This window comes from Pempheris klunzingeri, chromosome 23, assembly GCF_042242105.1.
Source record: "Pempheris klunzingeri isolate RE-2024b chromosome 23, fPemKlu1.hap1, whole genome shotgun sequence".
NCBI classification, from domain to species: Eukaryota; Metazoa; Chordata; class Actinopteri; order Acropomatiformes; family Pempheridae; genus Pempheris; species Pempheris klunzingeri.
Genome location: NC_092034.1, coordinates 6313117 through 6335270, shown reverse-complemented (window position 1 = coordinate 6335270; position 22154 = coordinate 6313117). Strand labels below are relative to the sequence as shown.

Here is a 22154-nt window from a genome sequence, read left to right as displayed (position 1 = left end):
GATGCCTCTTGCATGAGAAAATGACTGAGTAACAACATCCAGGCAGACAAGCTGATAACCATTTAAATTTATTCATTTTTTTAATTCTCAATACATTCAGCACTTGTAGGAGGAGAAGAAAAGCGACAAAACAACTGTTCTGAACTAAAAACATAAAATTAAAGATTAAAATTGTAACCATTACTCTATTAGAAGGTAAACTTCTTTATTTGTACCTCTCCTCTTAAATATATATATGATTGAAGAATCAGAGGAGAGATTTCCAAGTGGAAACTCAGTGTAGGGAAGGTCAGCTTCCTGGTCTCATTACAGAATAAACCTCCAATTGAGGAGAATTTCATATGCTCCCCTTCTCATCTCTGAAAACATCCACTACAGATGAACTCGGGCATGTGTGCGTCTCCAGCATCACAACACGTATCCTGACTGTTCCTACCGCACACTTTTCTAGGTTACAGTGTTGAGACTTCGGTACCGGTTGTATCTCCGTGGGAGAAGGAGATGAAGGTTATAACGCACACAAACATCACCTGCTGTAGCACAAAACAACCCTCCCAAGGCTGAAAAAAAATTAACATGATTAATAAAAGTTCAACAAAACAAAACTTCCCTCACTTTGACGAAGACAGCCTGGAAATATATATATAAAAAAACGTCAGTGCTGAAGAGAAGAACACTAAAACTGATCCTAGAAAATATTTGAAGGTCAGGGATCTATTTTGGACTGGTTTTATTACAGGGCTCTGAGGAGGAAGGAACTGTGTACCCGCAGAACTAAAATAAAGAGGCGGGCTACTAAACCTCAGTGGGACAAAATGCTGAGGCGAGCCAGAAAACCACCACCCTCTCTGCTTCTTTTCTTCAACAGAGGAGATTTAACAGCACTACAGACGAAGAGGAACGCTGCTCTCTACAGACGGAAAGGACTGACTTTTCTGGAAGACCGAGAGAGAGCAGGAGAGGTGGGATTGGAACTAGATGAACTGGCATTTTACTATTAACAAAACGTGTGATGGATGTTTTCTGTGTACATCGACAGGGGCGAGGTGATGGGGAAATGGCAGAGGTGTGTGGAAGACAACGCTGGCGTCAAAGTGGACGAATTAAAGCACGGTGGGGGCAGGTAGTGAAGAGCAGACACAAGTCCTGAACTTTAGGCAAGAGAAATGTGTCTCCAAGTGGAAACACTACCTCCCAAGACTTCCTGTCTGCAGTGTCCTCCGCTAGGCCGCCCCCCCCCTCTCTCTCTCTTCAGCTTTCCCTGCAGCCACTCGGCCCTCAGCGGCGTCTATCCCTGGGGTTGCTACGGCTACGAGAGCGACGTCCGCTACCGGCGCCTGCCGAGGGACGTCTGGGCCGATGGCTGCCGTCCCTCTTCTTGTCGCCCTCTCTTTCTCGGCCACGCTCCCGCTCCCTCTCTCGGTCTCCCTCGGCTCCTCGCCCAGCTGCTCCGCTGCTCGCAGTCATGCTGCCGTCCTTCTCCCGACCCTTCAGCCTCTCCTTCTTCTCTTCCTCACGCTTCTTGTCCTCCTCCTCTTGCTGCTCCTTGCGCCTTCGTTCGCGCTCCTTTTGCCGCTCTGTGCGATCCAGAAGCCTCTGTGCCGCCTGGTGGACACAAAGCACAGTTCAGTTGGATGAAAAGTCTGAACCACTCACTGATCACGTTAACATGCACATATCCCAGTTGTTACCCTCACTCTGAAAAAGACAACATTCCTACTAAGCTGTCGCTAATGAAAAGGAATATTCCACTAATATTCCCGTACTTGCAGCCATGCATACTGTGATTGATATAAAATGAGTAAGACCAGAATTTCATGCTTGTCAAATGTTTAACAGTAGCTGTGTTTCCCCATCCCACCAAACTGTGGGCTTTTCTTCCCTACCATACATCTTTACTCCAGCCTTGCAAACTGCTGGCTAGTTGGTTTGTTTACAACACACAAAGGTGACAAAAAAAAACAGGCAGCAGGCTGTGTGTCGCAAATTGCGGTAAAATGTGCTGCATGTCTGTGTGTCCAAAGAAAGGATCCTAAAACTGGAGATCAGCAATTGGCATGTCTTCATCAGAAAATGCCTCATTTCAGGCTGCGTACAAAGTTTTGAAAATGTTTAATTTTAACTGTTTAAGGTTGGGAACATGATTAAATTCGACTATACTCTTTGACAAACATAATCTGGTGTTTCATCCACACAGTGAACCCATCCTACCGTCATATTTGTTTGTTGTAAACAAACAAAAGTGACAATATACACTAATTGCTGCGGGTTTTTCACAGTTGCATTTATGGCAACAATTTAGATGTGATGATAAAGAGAGAGTCTGGTACCTGCACCTTGAAAGTGCTAAAAAGTTCTTGAATTTCAGTCTTGAAAGCTGTATGAAACCAGTCATTTGAAATAAGGCCCAATTCTGAATATCCAAATGAAATATGCTGTTAACAAGTCCTGTATCATACTAGGACTATCATCATCATCTTGTAATAATAGTGGAAGATTAGTTTGTATGTGAACACAGACATTGGGACAGAAAAAGACCAACCTGCTCTTCAGTGAGGGGAAGCCAGTATATACATGGAGCTGCTTTGGTCTTGAGGAACAGGTCATCTAGCAGTTTGGCAGGAGGCTCATCTCCTTTTTCTGTTAATTACAAAACAGAAATAGGTAAATTTAAAGGTGGTACTGTGTGTTAAGACAAACAACATTATCAAGTCATGTACTGAATATATAATTCAGGTGCGTTACCCTTCTTATCAGCCTTCCTCTCCTTGCTCTTGGCCCTCTCCCTCCTCCTTCGCTCTCTGTCTCTGGATCGAGATCGCTGTCCATCTTCTCCTGGTCTTGCAAATTCCCGGACCTTATCCCGGTCCCACTCCCGCTCGCCACGAGCTCGTTCCCGGCGCTCCATCTCTCTCTCCCGCTCCGCCCACAGGTCGCGCACCCCTGCCACGCCTCGGTCCCGCTCCCGGTCTTGTTCGCGCTCCCTGTCCCGGTCTCTGTCGCGGTCTCTTTCTCTGTTCCTGTCCCGCTCAGGCATCAGGTGGGGAAGCCTGTTCTGAGGAGCACCCGGCTGGGCGGCTTGGTCCTCCTCCTTTTCTTGAGGCTTGAGGACACCTTTGTGAAAGTCCAGCTGCAGGACAAAAAAAGCATAAAAATAAGAGACAAATGGCAGGATGTTAAAGTTTGAGGAGAACGTTAAATGGACAAAATAAAAAACAGGTCCAGAAACCATCTGTCATGCAAAAGTAACCCTGCACTGAGTAATAACTAATAACAACAAAAACTTCCTTTGATACAAACTGCAGCTTAAAACAAACAAAAAAGCCACCACTTAGTACCAAGCATGTGGTCTAAAAGTAAACCTATTAATAGTCTTTTACTGTGGATAGCACTTGTTGCCTAGACAGTGTATGCTTGTATGTGTGGGGCAGTTTTCCATTATCATTTTCTGATTTGCAATCGAGAAGAGAAAGAAGTTCAAAACATGCACCTTTTGAAAAAATAATTGATTTTATACTGTAGGCTGGAATAATCTTCCCAATTATTCACTACTGCAATTCATGCTCCATTAAAGTGTATATTTTGGCATTTCAGGCGTTCATTACCTCATTCTGCTCAGAGAAGTCAACATTGAGGACCTTGGGATTGCTCAGAGGCCATTTGACCCCGTGGAGGGCAGCTCTGGTGGCGATCGCCTCCTCTGTCGTAGCGTACTACGAGGACAGAAGAGAAACAGGTCATCAGGCTGAAAATAGTGCAATCACATCTCAACCAACACACACAGCAAAAATAAGGCTGATGCAGGAACAGATGGATGAGGACACGCACACACACACACACACAGAGAGGATGGATGACGTAAAGTGACACAAATGTTCTTCCTGCAAACAGACATTATTAACTGAGGTTCTTATATTAAATTTTAAACAGAAAAACATTAAACGCACTCTGACCACAATATGGGAACATCGATTTGTTGGTACTCACTGTGACAAAGCAGTGAGACTTGATCTTGTCGATCCAGAAGCCCTCTTCCACCACGCTGCCCGTCCTGTTCAGCAGCTCCTTGAGTTGGCCCAGAGTGAAGGGTCGCACCTACGGGATACACAAGGAGCACGACTCAGTCAAGGTCATTTTCTGTCTGCATGGATAAACCATGAGGAAGATCATTAGAAGAGCCGAGCAAAGCTCGTCACTTATCAAGATAACGACAGAACCACTGTGATTATTTGTGATGTGCTTGGAGCCTTTAAAGCTAATTAATGATGTGTACACAAATTTATCTTTAGTCAGGGAGAAACAAGTACAAACTAGTGATTAGGACTCAAAGAATAGTGAAGTTGTTTAACATTTTAAACCCATCCAATCCATCATTTTTGTTAACAAAATGTTAGTGAGCATTTCAGTCATGAAACAGAGCTACAGACTTTTAGGCTTGTTTGTTTGGATTCTTTGCCACCGTAGCTCAGATTATAGTTCCTACAGCTCTTGTTTTTCTAAGATTAGTGAGGCTGGGTGGTATTAGAAATGTGGCAGTCTTTGATCCATGTTTAACATTAAGTCATACTTCTATGACGCAAGTAAAAAAAAATCTGCAAATGCTAGTCATTAAATGTGTAATGTCTAGTCTTGTTAGTCTGTTTAGTCATGCAGTGTGCCCCCGAGTTAAGGTTACTAACTCTAATTATGGGAATGATGGTGATGTGGTTACAACTGGCATATCATAATATGCCTTGTTCAAGAAAAACATTTGGCTACAATGGGATATACAGAATTTTTCTGTCAAATGATATTTCCCAGTTGATTTTAGTTAAAATCCTCAGGGCTACAACCCAACCACAAAACAAGAATATATCAAGATCTTTTTTGTCAGAGTGGTTCCACAGACGTGAGAGAAAAACAGCACGTTCCCCCTGTACTTTCTATGTGCCCTGTAATGTAACGCACTGAGTTACAAACCCACCAGGTTGGTCACATGGATGATATTGGAGACTTTGCCGTGAGGTGGCGAGGGCTGCCTGGCTGCGCGGACGGGGTCATCGATGGTGATGGACACACCAGACTTCTGCTGACTTATGGAGCGACGCACCAGACTGTCGCTGGGGGTAACTGAGGCAAAGATGGTAGAAAGGTGAGAAGAGTGAGTGGGTTGGGTAAAGACAACAGGAATGTCTGTAATCAAGGAAAGAAAGATGAAGTACTGCCAGAGGGATGATGGAAGAGAGAAGGCAGCAAATACATTTGTACCCAACAATCTACAGCAATTAAAAACCCGCACACTCTTCAGTGAGGCAGCTCACCTTTCTTTGCCTCTCCATCAAGCTGGACAGATGTCTGTGTTTCCGTGGCTTCCTCAGAAACACTGTTCTTCCTTTTGTCCCTGGAAACTCTGCGTTGTTTTTCTCTCTCCATTTTCTCTACCTCTTCCTCCTCTTCATGTGTTTGTCCATTTTCCTGGCTGTCACCTGGGACGACCTGGGGAACAATTACAGGTGGAAAAACAGTGATATGACTGTTGAAAAGCACCAAGAAAAGACTTGGGGGGGAAAGCAGCATTTCTCAGCACTGGCTGTTCTTCAAATTAGGCATCAATCATAGATGTTAGACGTACAAACAGAAACCCTGAGTTTAGTCAGTATTTAGAATTACAAAGCTGCCTCTTCTGACCTGTGTGACAGTGCGTCGGATCTTGAGGCCTTTGTCCTGGTCGCCCCGGTTGGTGTCCACGCTCTCCTCATCCCCAGACAGTTGTAGCTCCTCTGGGTGCAGCTCCACCACTGCCTCCTGGTTCACTTTGATGTCTGGGATCAAAGACTGAAGGAAAGAGACACAGATGGGGGATGATGGTGGAAAAGACAAAGATAGGGACAAGAGAGGGAGAGAAATCTGAATATTTCAACTACATCTTTCAGTTGGTACACAGCAAGAAATGATGGATACTGGTTTTGTTTTCCCCTCATTCATTTTGCAAGGATTTAACTTTTTTTTTTTTTTTTACATAAAACATAACATTTACAGTAAATAGTTATTCTATTATTTTACTAACACCCGCTAATCTTTCCCAGCTCACTCGTGATGCTTTGAAACTCACCACATTTCACAGCTGAAAAAATAAATATATATATTAAATATGAATAAAATTCTCTTACTAAAGTTACTGTCATTTCAGAAGCTTTGCTGTAATTTTAGAATGAAAATAAATTTAACTCCACATTTTCCCACGCCTGCATGGACACCTGGTCCTGGTCTCTGTGCTGTGTCAGTACCTTCAGTGAGTCAGTGGTGATGCTGATGGATGGTTTCTTAGCAGTGACTGATGTGCTGGATCCCCACCGTCTCTTCCTCCCTGCTGCACTCCCCGTCTCTGGCTCTCCTGCTCCTCCATCAGTGGCAGCTGGAGACGTCTTACTACCTGCAGGAGTCAAAAAAAGAAATAGTTTCATTGAGAAGTATGAACAGGCACTCCCAGGTGGATGATTTGCTCTCTGGTGAACAGACATTTAGTGACAAGTTACTGCAAGCTCATAGTCAAACTGAAATAATTGCTTAAATACTTTAACCCACGTAGTTTTGCCAAGGGTGGCAGTAGCTAATTTAAGTTTACAGAGTTTATAAATGGACTTGCGAGATTAAATAATTACAATATTGGTTCATTTAAAAAATATTCAACTTGTTTTTACATGTCTGCACATAACTGTGTGAAAGGCTTTCTTTCATACAGAGCTTATAGGGAGTACAGTGTGCAGAGAAAAATAATAGGAACCAAGCGGTGGATAAATACAGTGTGCACTTCCATAAAGGGAAGTGTGACTGAGGCCATGAGCATGGACAGGATTCTCGCTGCTGCATATTAAATTTGCTGGAAATACTGTAGCATGGCAACTTTTCCCTGTGTCATGGCAAGTGTTTTACTCAAATATCACTTTTAATAACAGCGTTTCCACAACACTGTGCTACCAAAGTATTTTTGTGTGAAAGGATAATGGTGTCATATTTTGCAATGAACCTAACAGTCCAGATTTATTTCTTTTATCTCCCAAAGTCAAAGAAGCTTTTGTCTTTTACTCGGAGAAGTCACAGGTTTGATTTATTTTTTGACAGTCTTATACTTATTTTAAATCAAAAGCATGAATCTACGGCTACAAAGATGTATTCTGCACAATGTTTTCAATGCTAAGAGTTGGGCATTTTCTTTTTCATTCTTGCTCCGCTCGTTTCCTCATGTAGGACGACAGATGTAGCTGGTATACTTACTGGTCAAGGATATCTTTCGGGCAGCGAAAGCCTTAGGAGTGGTGCTCTGGAAATGGAGAGAGACAGAAAGAGAACATACAGAAACCCCAGGGGTGCGGGGCGAGATGAGAACCAAGAGTCCTGACCCAAAGAGGCAACAACAGAGAGGAGGTGAAACAGGAAAAGTGGAGGAGGGGTAGGGGTGGGGGGTTAAAGTAACAGAGGCCTGGAGGATCCAATTGTACCACATTACGGAGGTGATTCTTAGTCAAAAGAGACTCCAGACACATTTCCGCCTTCCACCTCTGCTCAAAAACACAAGATAAATCATTAAGCTACTCCCTGTGTGTGTGTGCACGTGCATGTGAGGAATACTCTAAGGACAGAGCAAGTACATGGTGTGCATTAGGACGTGAGTGTGAAACTCAAACTGGGTCGTATCTTAGTGCTGGGCATTATTACAAGATAATGTCCATCAGAGGACTCCCAGAATAGAGGAGAAAATGAGACTAGCAAAGTGTCTGTTAGTATGTTTGAGTGGATCCTGTCACTTTAATAAGACTCATGTCCCATTTGGACCAGATACATTTTCTCAAGAGGGGGTGGAGTGATTTGCAGAGTACCTGCGCTGGTTAGTGCCTTTAGTTTTAAGCCTTTCTGGAGTATATATATGTTTGTATTTTTTTTTTTTTTTTTTTACACCTCCCAACTCAATTACTGCCTGCTAATTCTATCATTTAAATCAAATCTAGAGAAATGTATTTTAAAACTGTATCTTTGTATTTTAATACAAAGAGTTGGGTTTACGGTTAGATTGTCATGAGCTCAGCATGTAGTGTGACAACTGAAGACGTAGGAAAGGATTTTGCCAACCTAATATATTACTTGTTAACGCTTACAAATAAGCAAAAAGTAAAAGTCAAAGTTATGAAGAACCCACATCAAGTGATTCTGTCTTTGCTGGTCTACTTTTGTAATTAGTCACCCCCCCTCCGTAATACTAAATCTGTCTGAATGAGGCTGTCAACAAATAGTGCAATAGTGTCATATTGGTCTTGAGTGGCAACACTGTCGTGGTGCTCCTTTAAAAGTAAATGTTGTAGTTGAATCAAGTACTGTAGTTGACCAACAACGTTGTTGATGCTGACGAGTTCTGTGGAGCAGAGATGGAGAGCAGAGTGTCGAAGACTCAAAGATCTGTCTGCAGGACTTTTGGTACTGCAGTTTAAATTCACCTTAATCAAGATTAACAACACACAACTGTAGACCAACAGTGTGTGTCCAATGCATGATGTGTCTTGGTGTGAAAATATCAATTAAATCTGCAACACGTGACACTTTAAAAATTTGCACTAAACTACGAACAGGAAAAGAATTCCTCTTATTTACAAAAAAGAGGAGGACAGAGAAAGCTTTTTTTTTTTTTTTTTTTTTAACAGTTAATCCTTTAAATTGTATACATTTTAAATAATGGAATATTGACAAGTCATTTCCTGGTACCATTTGACACCTGATTCCTTACTGGCTCGACTACGGCCCAACCGCACGACAGTGTGTACTGTATCTAGGCAACAAGGATCCAATCAGAGAAGGCAGAGGAGTGAGGGCGGGGCTCGATTTGAGTGTGTAGATTAGCCACCAGGCAGGAACTGATCACTGGATTGGACTTTTTTCTTGAATGGGGCTGGGGAGGACTTTTCTTGATTGACTGCTGATCACAGAGTCACGTTTCAGTCTTTTGGGGAGCCAGGCGTTTCAAAATATCTTGTGATGGATTCTGACGAGGTTGGGGGTTGATGTGTATGTTGTTAGTCCATTATCGGGGACGTACATCTGACAAGTAAAAAAATCCATTTCATGATGTATTGTCTCTTATTGTCATACTTGTCCACGTTCTTGAATATACAGTCCGGAAAGCTTTTGTGACAGTTGGGGGGGTATTTGAACTGTGAAAATGATAACAGGTTGTTCTGTTAAGTGCTCATTGTCCATCTGGGCTCCTGTTTTAAGCAGTTCATGAGGTTTCCATAGCCAGAGGCTTTACACAGTTCTTGAGTTTGTTTTGCAGATTGACAGCACAGGCTGAAGGTCTCTTCAACGCGATAACAGTAGACAAAAAGTAATCCAGAATAATTTGTCTTTGTCAAATTATAATCCAGGCAAAATGAGAAGGTCTTCATTGTATTTACTGTCATACTGCACACAACATGGAAAGGCCAAGTTGTGGGTGTAATGAAAATATCGATGTACAAATAAATACATTAAATACACGGCAGCAACAACTGCATTTGTCCATCTGCCAGGTCCACGGCAGAGGCAGGATATCATGACTCTGTGGCCATCCACTGACTCACTTGAGTTCCCTCGCACTGTTGCTGTAAAGGGAGGGAGATAATGATTTCCGGAGTATATCCAGCTCACAGTGTGGATGATCGACGTCACTGCGCACCCATAAAAATGCGTGGTGCATGATGTGTGTCAGATTACTTGTCCTTGGCATATTGTCCTTTGAAAGTCTCTGTTACATTGGAACTGGTGCAAAGTTCAGGGGACCAGTTGTCCTATGGATGGCAACTTCGAGCACGGAGACAGAATTGACATGCTCAGTCAAATAGCGCACAGCTGAATAATGGAAGTCACTTTGAAAAGCTGGCCAGCTTGTCAATGCAGAGGACGTAGAGTAAAAGTCCATACTGTTATGCCACAGACAGGTTTTATCCACAAAAAGTTTTCGATTTAAAAAGTGCCATAATCATCACTTCCATGCAGATTATTTCAGGTACTCAAAACACCAAACAGTAATCATATAAAAGATCAGATCACTGTATGTGTTCCTGCAGGGGTTCTCAGTCCAAAGTCATTACTCCACCCTACAGGCAGGTGGCGGTGTGGAGCTTGACGCACAAACAAAACTGGAGAGCTGAGGAGTTTTGTCTTTTCTTTGAGCTGCATCTGACTTTGGGAGGATGTTGGAGGACAACACTTTGTGACTGTGCTCATCCTCAAAATGGCAGATGGGAGAGGCAGGGAGAGGCGGTATACTGTTTGACGCCCTCCCCTTACTTTACCCCATCATTCATCCATCACCACCACACAGTGCTGTACAGTCCAGTCCGGTTCAGATCAGCAAGCAGGCTTCCAAACCCTGAGGCTGGCTGGGTTGCCATGACAACTGTGTGCTGCTGCAGTTACCATGGCTGCCACTGCTGTCTGTGGTGGTCTGATGCAGGCTCCAGTTCCTGCTGGCTCAGCACGTCACTGGAGGGATACATGGGTGGCCTTGCAGGCTCAGGCTTTGCTCAGGCTTTACTCAGTGCCATGGGGATGCAGACTCTGGGCCTAATTCAGGTACCAACGGCGCACTTAGGCATAGCGGGACAGGAGTTGTAGGAGGAGTAGGAGGAGGAGTGGAGGAGGTGTTGGTGGTGGTGGTGGTGGTGGTAGTAGTAGTATGCAGCAGGTACCATTAGGGGCAATGGAAGAGGCATGGGCACCTTCATAACAAAGCAATCAATGGGGTTTTAAACAGCAATCACACCATAAATATATATAGTGAGAGAGAAGTGTTCATGATGGGATACAAAGGCAAAAGATGGAAAGTAAGGGGACAAAGAGGGGAAGAAAGACAGTAAGAGAGTGAATAAAAGATAGAGGCAGTGTGAAAGGAGCAAGCGAGGGAGCAGAGAGAATGAAAACAGGGTGAAAGAAACAGCAGAAACAATCCCTGATGCATCTCTACACACACTGTCAGGATCCATTACTCATGCAAACCCAAGGGGGAAACAAAATACACAAATACACACACACACAGTATAAAAAAAAAAAAGACATGCTGATAATAACTAGTAGCTCTAAATTATTTATTGTAGATAAGACAGACAAAAGCTCAATGCCTAAAATGTAATCTAATGTATGGCTGTGGGCATCTTCGACTCATTTCAACAGCAGTAAGACTTGAAGGCCACAACAGACAGTAACAGTAGCTTCATAATAAGCTCAAGCATTAACTCTTTTTGATATAATTGTGTGAAAATGTATGTAAAAATGAATTACTTATTAATTTCAAACAAGGGAAACTGCTTCATAGTATAAAGACAATTAAGAGAATTGTACTCTTAAGGCCCTGACACGCCACATGCAAGAGCTGACTCAGGCAGACTGATCAATGTGGACCACAGGGGGTTAAACAATGATCGATAGTCAGCTTGGTAGGTCAGGGCCCTGTTTAATGTTATTCTTTCTTGCTCCCTTCCTACCTAACACACACATACACATACAAGAACATGGATATGAGGAGCATGCATTTTCTGCTGCATAAATATCTAATTTAACAAACTATCACCATCACTAGTTGCATTCCTGCAGCATCAACACTTTATATCCCTCTGCAGGGACCAGACAGACAAGGGGTGTGTGTAAGAGATCATCTAAGTGAATGAGCCAGTTACAAAATATTAGTTGCATTAAACGCAGATGGAGGGGATTAGTTCATTTCTTTTTACCCCATGACCCGACACAACCCCAACTCAACCCGTTCATTCACCTAAGAGCATTTGCAGAAACTTCCAATTGAGTAATCTGTTGAGCCTTGAGGTTAAAAGGATGCAAAAACTGTATAAAGACTCAGAGCTGAAAGGAATTAATGGTTGTGTAAATGTTGGGGTTGTGTTGGTTTTAAGGGACCCTATTAACTTGTGCTGCTAACTACACGTGCTTTTACATGAATGAGGATGCAGGTTAGTGGAAGACAGAGCAAAGACCCGGGCACCCCCACCCTCTCAGGGACCTTACCTCCTCCAGGCGGCCCTCGCTGTTCTCTGGCTCAGCCCCCGAGGGCGGCTGCTGGGCCACAGAGCTCTCCGCCTCTGGTTCTACCTCTGTCACGGCGGCTGCGCTGGGCTCCGACACCTCCCTGCAGGAGGAGGAGACGGTTGGGGTGAGGAAAGAAGGGTGATAAATATAAGTAAAGAGTATCTGAGAGCTCGGGGCCAGTAATGGTCATTAAGAGTATCTTCTGTTACCAATTCTCATCTGGTGATAATCCTGTTATCTTTACCTGTCCAGGTGTTACCTACGCACTACTGTATGGTGTGACATTTCAAATTATGAATCACAGAGTAAAATTGTCTTTTGTCAGTCAAACAATGGTTTCCTTAAGCTTAGATGGTGCATCATGTAAACAGATCAAAGCCTCTTATTTGTAGAAGTCGACAGTAATGACCATCACAATCATCACCATCGTAATCACACACTTAATCACTATGATGACAAAGCCTGGCGGCACTGTATCTGTACGCTGTCACAGTAGATATCAGATAACCTGAATGGGTGTGACTGTTGTGTTGACAGGAAGATGAACTGAAAGAAATACAAGTATCATGACTTTGTATTGCCAGTATTGCATAATGTTTGACTCATGAAAGCAAACTGGGTACCTTAATCTAAGGCTGCTGGATCGATGAAAGTATACTAGCTGAAAGTAAGTCTGACTAGCTGCTGTGGCAGGGCTACTGACTCAATTGTGAGGTTTTGGCATTTGCATTGTGTGATAAACTGAATATGTTCAGGTTGTCACACTGATGGTATTACCTGGACCTCTAGGACATCATCATGGAGATGTTTCACTCACCCTACTTCTTATAGATCAATTAATCAAGAAAACAATCTTCAGATAAATCAAAAAAGAAAATAATCATTAGTTGCAGTTCTAAATTAAGACAATCTGGACAAAATGATGTGTACGACAACCTAGAGGAAAACACTGGGAGGAGTCAGAGGAAGGGTGCTGGGGGGCCGTGATCTGGGTCACTCCTTCTATAAATAACTTACCAGCTAATGGACACCCAGGGTCACAAACACACCTCAAACTAACTAGTTGAAGAAACACAGTCACAGCTGACTCCATGTGTGTGGTCTTCATCTGATCCATGCTGGGTCATTATTGAAAGAGAAAAAAAAAAAAAACTTCACCAACTCTAACTCGGCCAATAAAAGCCATGCTCTGACTAACTAGTCAGACCCCACACAGCCAAACGCTTCACCACATGTTGTTTTATTTTGTGGCTGTTATCCAAGACGGAGCAAAACCAAGCAGATGTCATCATTATATTCTTAGCTACCCCTTTAACATCCCCTACCAGCGTTATCAAAAGTCTCCTCCTCTACCTCCATGTGATGACACAGGCACCGAGGCAGCATCCTGTAGGTGGGAGAATCACGTTCCTCTAGCATCCTTCTCTCAACCACAGTGCACAGTCTTTTGTTTGATTCATTACATGATGTTTTACAATGCATTTCATATTTGATAGTTAATCCCAAGTGTCAATGCCAATCTCAAAATGAGCTGTTCAATAGTAATTAATTTCAGTTACTGTACTCAGTTGCACATGCAATGACCACCTGCCAAGTATATGAGAAGCAAATTCTCGCACTTAAGATATTTTTCCATTGGCCAATCATAGCAGCGATGAGTCGAGCAACCTCCAACGTGAAGTTCGTAGGCAGCAAATTTGACTTTCTGAAGAATCTTTCTGGCTCAAACACTTATTCTAACACAGTTATTTTTTTTTCAAAAGTCACTTTTACCACCACGTGATGAGCTGTTTTTAAATAATGAAAACCATGCCCTTCACATCCTTTCAAGACTGCCTACAATGAGAGCAGAAATCTCACTCTGACTTCCTCGTAATTACTCTCTGGCTCACCAAACCTCAGCTTTTCGCTTTCTCTATGACATGTAACACAGCCACTGGTGAAGTTTCTTTCAGACGAGGGCCTGTAATGTTAGTCTCTACACTACTGAAATATACCCAGAGTGTTAGGAGAGCCTATTCAACCTCCTTCTCTGGAGATTAGTCACTGGCAGGAGAGTAGGCAGTAGGACAGCATTTCTCCCCTCCTCCACGCCACACTGATTCTCCTCATTTGCCTTGGGTGTGGATGTCAATGCCTGTGTGTGTGTGTGTGGCTCTTTGGCCAGGCCAGTGACACACCTGCATGGGCTAGAGACAGATGTCAACTAGAAATACAACCCCTTAGGATCAAGGAAAGGAGGAGAGGCAGAGCTGAGGTGATGTAATGATCGTTGAAAGAGTGACTAACTGTCTCTGTGTGATGCCTGGTTTTTTCTTTTCAAATAATAGCCTTGAAGCCCTCTTGTCCTGCATTTCAAACAGCTTTGTATTCATATGACTAGGATGGAATGAGGAGGCCCATTGAAGGAAAGCTTGAACCTGACAAACTGTATCAAAATCTGTAACATGTACCATAACACAAGTGCATTACTTCTGGTTAAACGTCCCAAATAAAAGTGACCATAAGTGTGTTATGACTTGATGTACTAATTCTCATTCACAGTAGCTCAACAGAATTACTCAAATCATGTCCTAGTCAACAAACGGCACTCATAAAAACAGGCAAAAGCATTGTCACTGATCAAATAAGACATTTAGTCAGCTCTCACGGGACATGAGTGTGTGCTGGTGCCAGCTGGGAGAATCATATCACACCATACGGGCCCATTCACACTGACTGTACAGCTAACAGATGTCTGCTTTAATGATCTCCCTTGACAACAGTGAGATCATTAACAGCAACTACAACATACAAATATAGTCATCTGTGGGCTACAGAGATGCATGTACAGCATGAGCCTACACGGACAACAAAATGAGTATGTCCTAATTCAAAATTAAAAAATGTGTATCCTGGAATAAAGAGCCATTTGTCTTGGCTACCTGGCATGACAGAAAATCAAGAGGAAAGACGAGAAGAGAAGCAAAGAAATCACTGTATGTATGATTCTCAGCCCATTATATATTAATCAATGTGTTCCTTCAATGTGAGGCTATTTTAAGCACTGATCACAGAAAGGAGACCCCCTTCCCTTACACCCCCCAAAAAATCTTCCCTGCTCCTTCTCTCAACAAAAGACTTTCCCCGACGTCCCCACCCCCGGTCCTCCTCACATGGGCGAACATGTAACACGCTCATAACCAGGCCAATGTGAACTGATGACATGATATTTAACAGGCAGGAAAGGAGGTGCTAGCTTAACAGCATCGCGATGAACAGCCGGTTTCACCGTAGGACACGACCGGCTGAGATCGGCTAATGTACCCCCATCGCTTTCTGGATGAGGGGTGTAAAAGTACAGCCAGCAACCTGAAGCCTTGGGTCGCCCTTTGGCTCACTCTTACCCGTTTTTGTTGCCTTCGGACAGCATTATGGCCGGCCTTGAAAGGGAACCCCCGGGGACAAAGGACGACTCTCTCTCGCTGACGGTTCTCCGGTCAGGTGTGGGTTGAAATCGGGGACGCAAATTAAAAAAAAAAATCCGGTCGCGGTTGTTTCTACTGCTGATTATCCGTACACTGCGTCGGTATCAAGGATGCAATGCATGCATGACGGCCATGTTGGCTAGCGAGACCAGTGTCAAGTCTACCGGAGTGGGGAAAAACGATGTTCCGGTCAGTGATTTCCAAAATAAAAGCTCTGCTAGACACTCAAACGTAGCGCACTCCGAAAAATAACCCAAATTGCTGATTAACCAAGGAGCAATACTGACTGAAATGCTGCTTCTGCTGCCAGCAACAGAGGGAAAACACGCGACAAAAAAGACAAGAGGGGAAGGCAGAGGACGGAAGGCGGAAAAGGACCCCGTTTTCTCAAGAGAAAAGCAGCAGCAGCCACGCCGCTTGTGGGGCTGCCGCATTGAACGCCTGACAAAAAATACAACCGGCTATAATTAGGAGCGATGAATGAGAAGGCAGAGAGGTCTGTTCACAACCGATTCAAGGTTTAAGAGATCATTCAGAGGCATGCTGCCAGCTCCTGTGACCAATGTTACTTTTAATAGATATTTCTCATGTATTTTCATGCTGACAAACGATATACAGCGGTAGATTATTTCCACCTTTTATGTGACCAATCAATTCAGTCAGAGCATAGCCAGGCCACGAGTTCTTAAGAACAACAATACATTTAAAACTGTAAAAACACGGGAAAATGATATTTGCATAACCCAAGTCAATAAGGTTTATTCATCTAACTTCAGCGCAGACCCAGTCCTTTCTATTGTAATAGTAAGTACTGCGTAAACATGTTTAAACCATGACCTCCATCTAGTGATGTTCACAAAAACCCTGTCCTCATTTAACTTACGTTAATTGACATGCTATGTGAAAAGATGAATATGTTTTTGTAGATTTTAAGACAAGTTTTAGTGTGCTACTACATAACTGCTCTTTTACTGTAATCTTGCTGTAATTGCAAAAAGTGTGCAGGAGCATGACCACAGCTAGAAATTGGAATCATCACTCTCGATTTTCAAAAAAATACAGTGATTAAGTCCATGCTATCAACAAATTTCTGAGGTTTAAGTGCTCCCTTTGTGATTTCATCACCGCAATGAATTTATCAGCTCCTCGAAGAGCGTTTATCCTGAAATGTGATGCATAATCACCACTTCCAGCAAGGTCAACAGCAAGTTGAGGTATCCAGAAAGGCAATATAGGCAGAACAGGTAAATTAATTTGAATAAAATATATAAAATGAATTTGAAACACACAATAGAATATTACAAGGAGCCACTAGAGATATTCATGTGTCACATCACATTATTAAATAGCACACACAGTGCATGAAGTAAAAAATAAAATCACTTTTTTAATGATGATTCACTTTTGTTCCAGCAACATATATTTTGATCACTTAATCCTCTTGTTATTAAGGTTAACTGTATTTTAATGATGGTTACTGACCTTTTTGAAAGGTATCGTTTCTCTGCTCCTTTACTCAGGTTAGTCTTTTTCTCGTCCTCTGCTTCTCGTCCTTGGTCTGCCTTCTGTGAAATTATTCCAAAAACAGTGAGAACCAAATAGCAGCACGCCCAAAGATTATTTAGCTTTAGAGTGCATCTCAACAGGAGCCATAAAAGGCAAGCAATATGCACAGGAAAGCTGAAATAATGTTGAGAAAAATACAATAACTAAAAATCACTGGACATTAACAAAGATTAGCAAAAATTAAGCACACTGAGGCGCTACCAGTGTCCGAATGTGATGCTGCATGGCATCAAATTCACAATCACTACAGCTCATAGATCTCTACCCATGCTGTAGTGAATGACTGACACCCACATCAGTTTGATCACTGACCTTCAGCTGCCTGGCAGAGCCGATTTTATCCCTGGAGGAGGAAGAGGACTGTGATGAGCGTGAAGAGGAGTCTGATTTGGAGTCGGAATCTGATGAGGAGCCTGAATCTTGGGCCTCGATGACAGACACCCTGCCTTTGTTGGTGGTCTCCTGTCTCTTGTACTTCTCCTTTAGCAGCTTCTTCTCATCCTGTCTTTTTCGCTCTTTTTCCTCTTCCTGGCGTTTTCTCTCTTTTTCCTCTCCCTGACGTTTTCTCTCTTTTTCTCGCTCCTCTATTTGGCGCTGTTTCTCCTCTTCCTGACGTTTCCTCTCCTTTTCCTTCTCTTCTTCCAAGCATTTCCTCTCTTTCTCCTGTTCTTTCACCTTCCCTCTCTCTCTCTCCTGCTCCTTGTGTCGTCTCTCTTCCTCCATCTCTCTGTTCTCCTCTAGCCTCTTTCTCTCCAGTCGTTGCAGTGGAGATTCACTGGAACTGGCAGGCCCCGCAGTGGAGTGTGTCGTCTCTCTTGACATATCCGTAGCTGAGGTGGCCGCCACTGCACGGAAAGCCCCCTCTGACTCCATCTTGTGAACGAGCAGAGAAAGGGGCCCTGGCCTGCGCTTCATAGGGGGTTCAGGACTGCTGGAACGGGAGCTTGAGCCAGAGTCTTGCCTCTGCATTGTGGAAGGTGGGAAAGTCGCCACCCTTGGACCACTTGCAGCCTGAGGGCCTTCTCCCTCCTGCTCGTCTGTGTCTGGTGGGCTCTGCTTGGGAGTGTCAGGTAAGGGAAACAGGTCAGGGGGTGGAGAGGGAGGAGGAGTCGGGTGCCGCAGTTGCATGGAGGTGTGAAGCACCTGTGGTGGTGGGATGTGCTGCGGAGGCTGAAGTTTGCGTTTGGATCTTGCAGCTGTTGATGGGACACTGGGGGGCATGTGCTGTGGTTGGGGGGGCACTCTGTTGCCCCTTCTTACCCCGCCAGGACCAGGCCCCCAATCTTCGTCATCTTCGCTATCGTCATCACCGCTGTCATCTTCATCATTGTCCTCATGGACATGACCTCCTGCTGAGACCCCAGCAGATCTGCTTAGGTGTAGGACAGGGTGAGCTGATCCTGGCTCACTCGGGGCAGTGCCCTCCTTCTCCTGGGCCCGGGATACAGCAGGGGGCAGCCCCTGGCGGTCAGGCTGGCCAAGGACACGCACCGACAGGGAGGCCACAGCACGGGGAGGAGAGGGGGCTGGTGGCTCCTTATGTCCTTGATGAAAGGTGGCTCGCTGCATCCTAGGTCCTGGAGCCTCAAGGGACTCCTGGGGATGGAGGGTAGGACCGGGGCCCATGCCAGGGCCGCATGCCATCATCCCATGACCCACCACAGAAACTCCTCCTTTCTCCTCAGGTCGGATCATTGAGGGCTGGGAGGGTATGGAGCGATGCTGCTGGACAGAAAAGCCAAGATGACTACATTTGTTGTGTATATTCACCAATCCATAAAATCATGGAGGCATTTACAAAAAAGAAAATCCATTGTCCAAGTGTATGATGGCCATATGACCACTGGTCAAACACATGAGCGTTTGAAATAATATGTGTAATGTAAAAATCACAACCTAGGTTTTTGTGTGATAAGTAGAATATTGAGGTTTTCACAACATTATCTGATCAGTGTGCAGCAGCTTAGTGTGTCCTTTTCTGTGGGATGAATTCTATTTTTTGCTCATTTGACTATTCAGTGTGTGGAGGTTACTGACCTTGTCAGAGACATAGGCGGAGCTGTCATTGTCCTCCGAGTGGTCCTCATCCTCCTCTGGGACTGCGGGGCTTTCTGTCAGAGAGGGACACGAGGCAAGGGTCAAAGGTCAGCACCAATGTGAGGATAAAGGGTCAGACACACACCCACTGATCCTCAACCAAGAAAAACTATTTTTCACTATAAAATATATAAATATTGTAACACTGCTCTCTGTATGAACATCATATGTACGAAAATGTAAACTCTTGCAATATATATATAAATATTTTTCTTTATCTTAGTGTATTCTATTTATACATTTATGAGTTCATGAAATTGGGTGAGTACAGATGTTTGAACAACATTGGGTGTGGAGTGTGTGAGAGAAAGACACAGAGATTGTCCAGTCCCTTTGGGCTAAAGGGCCGTAGTTCATGTGGCAGATACTGTGTTTAGTGTCTGATTTGTGACTGAGTGTGTTTATGTGAATGTTATACCGTCTGCCTCTTCATCCTGCTGGGCCTCTCTCTCCAGCCTCTGGCGAAGGAGCTCCTGCTGTTTGGCCAGATACTGTTTGATGAAGCTGTTCTGACTCATCTCCTCTCCGATCTACAACACAACCAAGTACGAAAAAACAGCACTTCATTGATATGTATACACGGTGTAAATTTCACACAGCCAAAGAGCAGTGACTGTCTGCACGGAGTAACCTAGTTTATTAAGTCTTTCTCCAGTCCTGCTAGTAAACAAAACTGACACAGCACACTTGACCTTACAACATGTTTACAGGTGGTTTCCTGCATAATTTAAAATGCTCAGATATGGTGACAACTAAACAATCTTTAAAAATCTCTTCTTACCTGTGAGTTGGGCTGCAGCCCACTGTGAGAGGAGGATGACTTCTGAAGATTTTCCAGCATCAGAGCCTGAATAAGGAGAGGGAATTATTAATGGGGAAAAATAACTTTTTAAAAAGTAAGAAAAGAGATGCAAATAAACGCAGACCAGCTGCTATGACCCTGAATCTGTTTTTTTAATTCTAACTTAAAGACCACTATTTTCAAATTTGTCACAGTTACACATTAAACATCAATCATCAACTTTCACATTGTTTCTCGCAGTATTATGAAAAGCTCTGGCAGGTATTATGCACTAATGAAGGCATTGATAATTTAAAAAACACTGACTTATTTGCAATGGGACACTCAATATAAAACATGGATAAACATTGACATTTCTCATGAAACATAATTTTGACAAAACCCTAAAATAAGCATTGCACCAATTACCAATTACTTACAATTTAAGTGCAAAGGATCACTGTCAGCACCAACCTAGTGATGTTACTATTACCCTGAATTCCACCACTGTGCCCTCATTTGTACACTATTGAAAGCTTGTTTCAATCCTACCCTGCCCCAAGGCAGGCAAGTGTTTTGAATGTATGCAAATCATGTCCTCTGTCCATCTACAGAAACCGAAAATATGTCAGTGTCACTCCATTGTGACTTAATAGTAAACTTGTTACACTCAATAAATTTCATCAGCAAATGTAAGTGTCTTTAGCATAGTATTTTGACCTGACACATGATGTGCAAGTTGATATGCAAAGCTCTGCGGTTGTACTAATGTGCAACTGTTTAAGAAGTTCATTATCATTACATTATTGACTTCCACTGAGATCACATCCTCTGTATTTGGGGGCGTTTAAATCCAGCAATTAAACACTAAGACACTACACTGGTGTTGCAGTGATTAGGATGCATACTTTGCCAATTACAGCACCCCTTTGTTGCATGCACAATTAACCATCGATTTAGGAAAACGCTCTGAACTACACTTGGACAAGAAAAAAATGTAATGATTAAAAAATAAAGTATTTCCCCACCAGAAGTGTATTCCTGGCAGTGTTACACCTTAAATTATGGAAATAAAAATATGAGATTGCAGCTAATTGTATAAATAAAACGTTTGAAAATTAAAAATAAATATTTATGCTTTATTTTACACATCTGGTGACATTTTTCCGGGGGGGGGAGGGTTGTATCTAACATCAGACTCATGACCTCCTACGGCCCTGAAACCCATGGCTGTTTATGGCGCCGAGCGGCTTCAGTAACACAACAACAACAACAACAGTGCTGGTGATAAATAATCTAATTTCGAAGAGATCCCTCTTTGGTGAGGCTTGTAAAATTGTGTTTACATCTCGATGCGCGCCCCCGTTACCCCCAACACACTCACACACACACGGAGCGCGGGCACGGCCGTGTACTGTACACTGTGTGCAGCTTGCTTACACTCAGCTTAGGCCTCGACTTGACAGGTGCACAGTTCAACTGTGTGCAACACGGTGCACCGCGAGTAGTTACGGTTCAAGTGTGGACTCGGTCGGTGGGCAGCTTCGTTGAACTGTCAGCTACGAATAAACGCCGACAAAACCTGTTGTTTGTGTGTAATAACGCGTGCCAGGCGATTTATGTATTCCCGCTCCGGAGCCCACACACCGTTACGGCCTCTACTGTTAACCCCCCACCGTCTCTCGCCTCCTGCTGAACTTAGCCAGACTCGACAAGCGTCCTCAACATGAGCGAAAACTTACCCCTTTCAGTCGCTTCATGAGTGTGTTTTTCTGCCCACTCTTTGGGAGGTTTCTTTGCTCCAGAGCGGCTTTCAAATCCGCGACTCGGAGCGATTGTAGAGGTTTTCCATCAAGCGTAATATCTTCGTCCGCCATTTTGCTCCCTCCGCTTGTCTAAACTCCAACAAGCGTCGCTACGGCTGCCGCTCGGCGTCACAGCTCGGCAGTTTCCGGAAAGGCTCGGGTTGCCCGATTCACACTGACAGTTGTGACACTTAATCAGGCCATTTTAGGCGCACAATTTTAAAACTTTCTAATTCATTTCAAACTTTTAAAATCGTTATTTTAGCCTTAAGATGTTTTGTTTAGAAATGCCAGAATTATTTTGGCGTGGCAAATGGATATCTCATGTAAATACAATAAATAACTGTTCTCACAGACTAATGCTGCAGTCAATAATCCAAACACATTTGTTTA

At 43.5% G+C, this 22154-nt stretch overlaps 1 protein-coding gene across 2 annotated transcripts; it reads right to left on the bottom strand.

The window, feature by feature from the left end:
• Positions 1-52: 52 nt before the first annotated feature.
• On the bottom strand, positions 53-21841 carry acin1b (apoptotic chromatin condensation inducer 1b). Of its 2 annotated transcripts, none has more exons than XM_070855163.1 (17): positions 21699-21841; positions 19957-20022; positions 19594-19705; positions 19116-19189; positions 17391-18800; positions 16995-17077; positions 12025-12145; positions 7255-7300; positions 6267-6412; positions 5668-5814; positions 5301-5475; positions 4964-5172; positions 3988-4095; positions 3606-3713; positions 2746-3130; positions 2543-2640; positions 53-1605 (listed from the first exon to the last, which is right to left on the bottom strand). In XM_070855163.1, the coding sequence occupies exons 1-17, from the start codon at positions 21831-21833 to the stop codon at positions 1279-1281; spliced, it is 3750 nt and encodes a 1249-aa protein (XP_070711264.1). In that variant the 5' UTR covers positions 21834-21841; the 3' UTR covers positions 53-1278. The 2 variants fall into 2 exon arrangements, with proteins under 2 accessions (XP_070711264.1, XP_070711265.1); XM_070855164.1 differs by having other exon boundaries at positions 4964-5109.
• Positions 21842-22154: the final 313 nt, after the last annotated feature.